Source organism: Corvus brachyrhynchos, unplaced genomic scaffold (assembly GCF_000691975.1).
Source record: "Corvus brachyrhynchos isolate BGI_N302 unplaced genomic scaffold, ASM69197v1 scaffold72, whole genome shotgun sequence".
NCBI classification, from domain to species: Eukaryota; Metazoa; Chordata; class Aves; order Passeriformes; family Corvidae; genus Corvus; species Corvus brachyrhynchos.
The window spans coordinates 2,216,103-2,224,539 of record NW_008236763.1 but is presented as its reverse complement, the minus strand read 5'-3'; the positions used below and the strand labels follow the sequence as shown (position 1 = coordinate 2,224,539).

The 8,437-nt window shown below is 52.5% G+C and overlaps 1 protein-coding gene across 1 annotated transcript in view; it reads right to left on the bottom strand.

The window, feature by feature from the left end:
* NFASC (neurofascin) overlaps nt 1–8,437 on the bottom strand; it is a 71,240-nt gene that overhangs the window by 41,843 nt on the left and 20,960 nt on the right. The window contains exons 7-11 of the mRNA XM_017727161.1: nt 8,141–8,311; nt 5,729–5,779; nt 1,474–1,585; nt 663–847; nt 1–103 (exon numbers count right to left, since the gene is read on the bottom strand). Of these exons, the coding sequence (XP_017582650.1) occupies nt 1–103; nt 663–847; nt 1,474–1,585; nt 5,729–5,779; nt 8,141–8,311 (622 nt within the window). The remainder of the gene's footprint in view (nt 104–662; nt 848–1,473; nt 1,586–5,728; nt 5,780–8,140; nt 8,312–8,437) is intronic.

Below are 8,437 nucleotides of genomic sequence, written 5' to 3'. Positions count from 1 at the left end.
TGGATGGATGGTTTGGGGTTCCCGTTGGCCCGGCACACGAGCCTGCCGTCCTCGCCGGGGGCCAGGATCAGGTTCTCCGGCTCATCCAGCCAGTAGGGAGCAGCTGGAAAACAGCCCCACCCCAGTGACCCAGGGACAGCAGCACCACCCCCAAAATCTCCCTCCAACGCTCCCTGCGGGAGGAAGGCAACGGAAACTCCAAGCGGGTTTCCCGGGATGCGGTGAAGGTGGGGAGGCCCCTTTCCCTCTCCTTGGCCACACACACCCACCACCATTGCTATCAGTGAGATCCCGTCTCCCGCTGCTTTTGGGGCCGTTTGAAGAATGAAAAAGGGAGGATTTAGATGGGATATCGGGAAGGAATCCTTGCTTGGGAGGATGGGGAGGGGCTGGGATGAAATTCCCAGAGAAGCTGTGGCTGCCCCATCCCTGGAAGTGGCCAAGGCCAGCTTGGAGAAACCTGGGATGGTGGAAGCTGTCCCTGCCTGTGGCACTGGATGAACTTTAAGCTCCCTTCCAACCCAACCCCTTCCATGGTTCCCTGAAGCACACGGACGCAGCACAGACGCACCCCCCAGGGAAAGGCCCTCCCAGCATTCCATGAACGTCCCCTCCTGGCTCCAGGCGGGCAGGCCCAAAGAGGGAAGGTAAAGGTGACGTACCCTTCACTCTCACCGAGATCGTGTGGCGGATGCTGCCCATCTTGTTGGAGGCCAGGCAGAAATATTCCCCAGAGTCCTCCTCGGACACGTTGGAGATGCGCAGGGCCTTGTTGAAGTTTTCCAGCTTGGTTTTGCCCACTGGGAGCTCTCCCCCTTTCTTGTACCACATGATGTCCGGTGCTGGTCTGAGGAGAGGGGAGCAGATCAGAGCGTTTCCGAAGACAAGGGAATGATTCCCAAGTAAAGAGTTGTTATTCCTAAATAACAGTAAAATTCCCACCCCTGGGAGCCCTCAACCACAGGGAGAAGCTCTGATCCAGCTGTTGGGCCACCCTCCTTCCCACCATCCTCCATCCCACCCTCCTTCCCACCACCACCCCTAAACCATGGCCCTGAGCATTCCCAGCTGGTCAGGAGCACTTTCTCCTCTTGGGAATGCAGGATCATGGAATTCTGGAATGGTTTGGGGTGGAAAGGACCTCCAAGCCTATCCCTGACCATGGTCTGCTGGTGTGGGCAGGACCATGAGCCCAGGACACTTCTGGGGGGCACAAATGTCCTCCCCCACCACACGGTGAGGAGCTCCAAGGAAATTCCCAAACTTTAGGACAGCCCAGCGAGGAATTCTCCTTGGACAAAGATCTGAAAACACCTGGAAACCTCAGCTCTTCCTTTGGCTCATCGAGCAGGTTATGGGAGCGTTGTTAACAATTAAAAAGGAGGGAAAGATCCCTTTTTCCCAGCCCAGGGGTGATTCCGTGACCTGATCCCGCCGGGAATTGCCGGGAATCGCCCTCTCTGTGGTACGTACACTCCGGAGGCGATGCATTCCAGCAGGAGATCCACCCCTCGGAGCACCATCTGGCTGCTGGAAGTTCCGTAGGGATACATGAAGCTGGGAGTGGTTTCCGTGATCCCTCGGGCTGGAATCAGCAGGAGAGAAGGAAAGGCAAAACAAAAACCAAAAAAAACCAAAACCAAAGAAAACAAAGAAAACAAAACAAAACGCGGGGCTTTTAAAAGTCTCCAGGAATACATGGAAGCTGCCACCTCCCCGGCCATCCCGGGATTCTGAACTCACCCAGGAATGTGCCTGGAAAGGAGAGGAGGGCTCCAAGAAAATTTGGGATTGGAAAAAAAAAGGGGAGAGAGAGGAAGATGGGCAGGCAGGGAGGAGAAGGAGCGGCAGTGAGAACTGAGCCATGGGGACAGTCCCCATTCCATCATTTCCCGCTTTTCCTGCCCTCCCTGCCTCTGGAAAACGGGCTGGAATCAGATGAAATTGGGAAATATTGATGGATGTAACACATAATGAAGGAAAAAGGGGAAAATGGGCATGGGAAGGGTTTGTTCAGTCACGGAGCTGCTTTTCCATGGAGATCTCTGGGATACGGAGCATCTCTGGGGCTTCAGCAGCACCAAGGAGGTTTTCCAGCTTTCCTGGAGGCCTGGAAGGACGGTTCCCCTTGGAACCTTGGCTCAGCCACCAGAATGACCCATTTAGGGCTGGACAGGGAAGTTTAACAGGAAAAAACCAAAGGGAAGACACAGGACAATTCCCTATGGATCCACACACAGTGAAGGGCTCTTTGCAGGGGGAAAAAATTAATTATTCATGGCAAAAATTCCATTAAGAAGTGGAATGATTGACCTAGATCTGGATGAGTGAGGACAAAACGGGATGAGATGGGCAGGAAAGCAGCAGTAGCAGGGATGGAAGTTATGGGATTAGGAAAAGGGATGGGATGGGATGGCATGGCATGGCATGGCATGGCATGGGCAGGGTTGGCACAGGGACACAAAAAATCCTGGAGTGATCCATGGGGAGAGACCATCCCGGTGCCAGAGGAGGATTTGGGATGCAGATTTTGCTGCTCCAAAATTTCCTTGGCTCAATGAATGGGAGGCAACCAGGATTTGGGGAATTTTGGGAAACTTCCAGAGCTGCGGCAGGGGAAGGGGGAGGGGAGGGAGGACAGGGGCTCTTCCTGGAGTTCCCACCTTAGGGAAGGAAAACCCAAGCCCAGGAGTTCATCCATGGAATCCTTGGAATGGATTCCACACCCACATCCCACCGCTCCCACGGGCTCCACGTGCACTCCCAGTTAGTCAATTATGGATTAATGGATTACCAGGGCAGCAAAATCCCGATTTTACCCCAAAGAGTCGACTTCTCCGGGTCTGTTTGCATCCCTGCTCCCAGAGAAAGTCTCATTCCCGGCCAAACCACCCCAGTGGCTCCCAAACCTCCACCACACTCGGGAGCTTCTCCCACCAAATCAGAAAAGTGGGAATTAATTCTTTGATCAGCCAAGATTGGCTTTGATCAGGATTTATTCCCACTCTGGATCCCATGGCTCAGGATCCTGTGGGATAACTGGAAGAGCTAAGCAGAGCAAGCCGGATTTTACGAGCCTTTATTAATGATGACAATTAAAAATCTGGGAGATTAATTAGTACCCTCCTGGATTTAATGAACCTAAGGACAGCGTGGAAAAAAAGCTGATTTCTGCCTCAGCACAGCACCATTACTAAACAATAAATAATAATTTAATAATAATAATTAATCTTTAATATTTAATATGCAATAATTTAGTCGTTCAATAATTACTAATAAATACGAAATAATATTTTGCTATTCCTGACAGGGAACAGCCAGAAATTCCCTCAGAACCAGAGGCTCTGAGCATGTGGAAGTTCCAGCTGGAAGTGTCAAGGTTTCCCTCATCGCTCTGGATGGATCCAAACTGGAAAAAGAAATTCCAGGGCTGTTTATTTTGGCTTTAAAATCGATTCTGCTCCCAAACTGAGGACCTGGGAACTGTGGAACTGTGACCTGGGATCATCCCAGAAACATCCAGTTCTCATCCCAGAGCTGCCAACTGACTCTTTTCCAGTCTAAAATTCCTCCACCAGCTCTGTTCCTCCCATCCTGACACATCCCAGCTGCTTGGCCCCAGCACGGCCAGCCTCAAACCGCCTCAGGTTTGCCAAAAAAACAGAGGAAAGGCAACAAAACTGGGGTTTAATTCCATTAAAAGGAAAAAAAGTGGGAAATTCTGCTAATGAAATCTTCCATTTGTCCTTTTGGATCGTTTTTCCCTGATAACTGTGGCTGGTTTGCCCACAGAATTCAGGGAATCATCGCTCCAAGCCCTGGGGACAAGGGCTGGGTGACACTTCCCGTGGTTATCCCAGCCCTGGAGAGGAATTTGGGACGAGTGTCCCACAAACCTCCCATGCTCCACATCCCCACCAGCAGCAGATACCACGTTCCCAAGCTCGGGAGCACCCTGGGAATGGGATTCACAGCCTTCCAGAGCCCTTTTCCAGCTGCCTCTGGAGCTGAGCCTGGATTTCAGGGATCAGCACCCCAAGGAAGAGCAGCCAAGAGCCCCAAATCCCTCCAACACCTCAAATCCTTGGGATTGACGTCCCTCTCCATATCCCAAAGCCTCCAGCATTCCCAGCCACGTCATTCCAGGGAGAATTCCAGGAAAAGGGCTGAGGGTCAGAGGTTTTTTTCCCCCAGCTCATTAATTATTGGTTAATTATTAATTAAGGGCTGGGTTGGAGTCCAGGTCTGCACAGGGGTGGGAGAGGGGGATCTGAATCCCCTGGAGCCAGGAAGTTTTCCATGGAATGTTGCAACACAAACAGCAGGAAGTTTCTCCCGTGCAGCCATGGAATAGAGGAATAGAAATCCATGGGATTGTGCGGATAAAATCCCATTTTCCTGACCGAGTGACTCTTAAGATCCCTTCTCCCTGAACAAAGACATCCAGTGGGAAATCCGGAAGCCCAGGAAAACTCCCCACTGGAATTCCCTTTGTCCCTGTCCAATCTCTTGTCCTCTCCCCTCCTCTCCAGGTGGTTTCATGCCTCGCCCACCGGAGCTGATTTTCCTGACAATCCCTTTTCCAGCCATTTTTCCAAATATTTCCAGACTGTCCAGCCCATTCCAGCGCTTCCTCCCAGGCCGATTCCGCTGCGGAGCCTTTCCCAGTTCCTCCAAATTCTCCTGTTCCCAATGCCAGTATCCCAATTCCCTTGGCCGTGCCCTGCCTGGCACATCCCGCTCTTCCCACATTCCCTTTCTCCCTGCTCCCAGCTGCCAAACGCCCTCCTCATCCCCAAAAGTCCCCATGGGATGGGAATTGTGCCCTGGGCTGTGCCAGGCCCCGGGGAAGCTCCAGCTCTGGCAGGGATTTCACTCCGGGACATGGTGGGGACAGTGAGGGACATTCCCAGGGCTGATCCTGCACAACTCCCAAAGCAGCGGGAAGAGCCGGAAGTGAATCCTGCCCAGCACAGCTCCGAGTCTGGGAGCAGCTGGAATCCGTGGTGGCTTTGGAGAGGCGGTGACATTCCTGGGATTCCCTGTGCTCCCAAGCCAGCCCCATCTCTTGCTCCCTAAAATCCCCCATGGCTGCCCTCGTTACCCCAACACATCGCTGACAATTCCAATCCATTCCCAGGGCAGCCATCCTGCTTTTTTTTTCCTGAAGGATCATTTGGGATGGGTTTTTCCCAGCAGGGGTGGAATTCGGAGGGAATTCCCTGCCCGGACAAAGGGCAGGAGGCTGTGGAAGCATCCAGCACATGTCCAACCTCTCTGCACAGAAATCAACCAGATGTGAGAAAAACCCAAATATTCCTCTTTTTGTCCCCCTCTTTTTATCCCTGCCTGAGTTCAGCTGGAAATACCAGGAATGCTCCCTCTGGAAATGCTTTTTCTGGAGACACAGAAATGAGGGATGAGGCCTCTGATATTTAAATCCTGAGCTTTGGAGGGACCAAACTCAGCTCAGCCGCGTGGGGAAGATCCTATAAACCCCAAACCTCCCAAGTCGGGCTTAACTCACTTAAACCTCGCTCAGCGGAAAGGGGGGAAACTTTGTGTGGTTTTGTGGTCGCTCAGGTGGATTTGTGCCGATAAATTTTGGCGAAGCTGAGGCCACGACGGGGACACAGTGACAGCAAAGGGGACAGGGGTAGGGAATAGGGTCAGTGGGGTTAGGCGGGGCTGGGTTAAGCCAGGACTGCTAAAGCCAGCGTGGACTCACCGCGGTACATGGCGGGGGAATATCCTAAAGACGTTTCGTTATGGGGCTTCTCTGCAATTAAACAGAACACCGTGAGCAGCACCGGGGACGCGGGGACAGCGCAGGAAGGGGACACGAGGAATTCCCAAAAATCAGCAAGGACGGGACAGGGCGGGAAGAGGATACGAGGAATTCCCAAAAATCAGCAAGGACGGGACAGGGCGGGAAGGCAACATGGGGAATTCCCAAAAAACAGCAAGGACGGGACAGGGTGGGAAGAGGACATGGGGAATTCCCAAAAAACAGCAAGGATGGGGAACAGGGCGGGAGCAGGGATCCAAAAGCACTTGGAGCGCGGCGCCTTCCAGGACAAACACAGCCAGGAACGGGAGGAAAATGGGCTGGTTTCCTTCTCCAAGGGGTGGGAAGAGCTAAAAGTGTGGGAATTGTGGCATAAACATTTCCTTGGAATGTTTTTCTCTTCAGAATCTTTGGGAAAACCCAAAAAGTGGAGCAATTTGGAGGGGAAAAGGGGTTTTTTCCCTTGTTTTTTAACTAGAAAGAAAAGATATTCCAGCTGCTTTTTCCCATGGGATGGCCACAGCCAGGGAGCCTTCCCAGTTTCCCCCCACACCCCATTCCATGATTTTTCAGGAGCTGGGGAACACTTCTTTAAGGAGCCAAACTCAGGGATGAAGGCTTGGGACAAATCCGACCTCGTCCCCTTCCAACAATTCCATGGATAAATAATTTTTTTGCGCAGGAAATTAAAACCTCAGTTCTGGAGTTACTAAGGAATCTGGGAGGCTTCCGGGGTGGAATTTGCCTCTGATCTTACAGCAGTTGTTTCCCAAGGAAAACTGGAAGAGAATGATCCCATTTTCCATGGTCTGGGAGCGAAGGGATGAGGGGAGAAGGAGGAGGAGCTCAAATCCATGAAAATCCCCCAGGACTTCATCCACGCTACTTCCAGAGCTGGATAAATACCTCAGCACGGAGCCCTTGGAGGCTCCAAACCCCACAGATCTTTGTTTGCCGGGATTTTTCCCAAAAATAAAAGCTGGGATTTTCTTTGCCCAGCTCCGCAAACAGACAAATATTCGGAATTCACAAATGATATCTGGAATTTACAAATAATATCCGGAATGAATGACCTGCCCACGTTCCCAGCACTGGAAAAGAACCCTTTGGAATCACTTCAATCCCTGATTCCCTACTCCAGCTTTGCACCGAGGAGGAGCTGCTACACCGAGGTGGAAAACTCGTCATTCCCAGGTGCCTTTAATCACATCCTTGTTCATTCAAGCCGCCGGGAAATCAAATCAAATTCCTCCCACCGGGATTCGGGAGCACCTGGTGCTTCCCAAAAAAACCAGCCAGCACCTCCCAGTTGGATTTACTGGGAATACTGGGAACGTGTGGAAGCTCCTGCCCAGTGGTGGTTGATGTTCATTGAGGATTTTGTCACCTGGAGCCCCCGTCACAGCTCAGGGTCCTCACGTCCCTCAAATTGCCTCCATTCCCTCTTCCAGAGTCACCCCAGCGCACCAGGAATTCCTTTTCCTTCAGGAATTCTCATTCCTGGAGAAGAACCTGCCCTGGAAGAGCCTGGAGCCCATGGAAAGGCTCCAGAGAGAGCCCCTCGTGTCCCCTCATCAATGCTCAGTGGGGACACCTGGGAATGCCCATCCCGAGTATCCCACCGGATTCCAGAGGCTCCAACCCTCCTGGAGACACCTCCCGGAGCAAAGGACGCCCAGGAATATCCACAGACACATTCCACACTCGTTTTCCCACATCCAATCCCCTCATGCAGCGCCAGAACCTGCAGCAAACCACGACCAATTGCACCTTCCCAAAGCAGGGAACAATCCCTGGATATTTTATGCTTCCCTGAATGTGGTGGGAATGTGGAAACACTCCCTGTTTTATCCCCAGCGCATGGAATTGGTGATTCCTGCATTTCCCTGGAGATGGTGGGAACGCTTCACTTGTGTCAAAACACTCCCAGTTTTATCCCAAAGACACGGAATTGGTGATTCCCGCACCAAATCACCTCTGGATATTTTACATTTGCCTGGAGACAGTGGGAATACTCCAGGTGTGTCGAAGCTCTCTCTAATTTATCCCAAACACACAGAACTGGCGACTCCTGCATTTGCCTGGAGACGGTGGGAACGCTCCGTAGGTACTGAAACACTCCCAGTTTCATCCCAAACACACGGAATTCCTACGCGAGGCCACCTCTGGAACCCTAAAACCAGGAAACTACAACCCCTCCCTCCCCACCCACCCCAAAACCACCACTCCCCACCCAAACCCACTCTTACCCCATCCTAACCAAACCACAGGAGCCACTCTTCCCTTGCTGGATTCCCAGCTGGAAAACCCTACGGGATAGAGCCCAAACTGGTCGCCCAGTGAGGCACTTACTGGTTTTGACCTTGAGGGTGTAGGGGTTCTTCTGCTGGATGGTGTGGGTGAAGTGGAAGCGGGCGTTGCAGCTGTAGTCGGTCTGTGCGTCCCGCGCCAGGACGTTGGAGAAGTAAAGGTCCCCATTGTGGCCCTGGGACACACGCTTGTCCTGCGGGATCGGCTCCATGGCTGCGGGAGAACAGCGGGAATTCAGCGGGAGGCAGGATTTACGGAGGAGGGGAATGGTGGAGGTGAGGGAGGGATGAGGTGTGTGAGGTGTGGAGTAGCGGTGGTGAGCCTGAAGTAGGAGGGAGG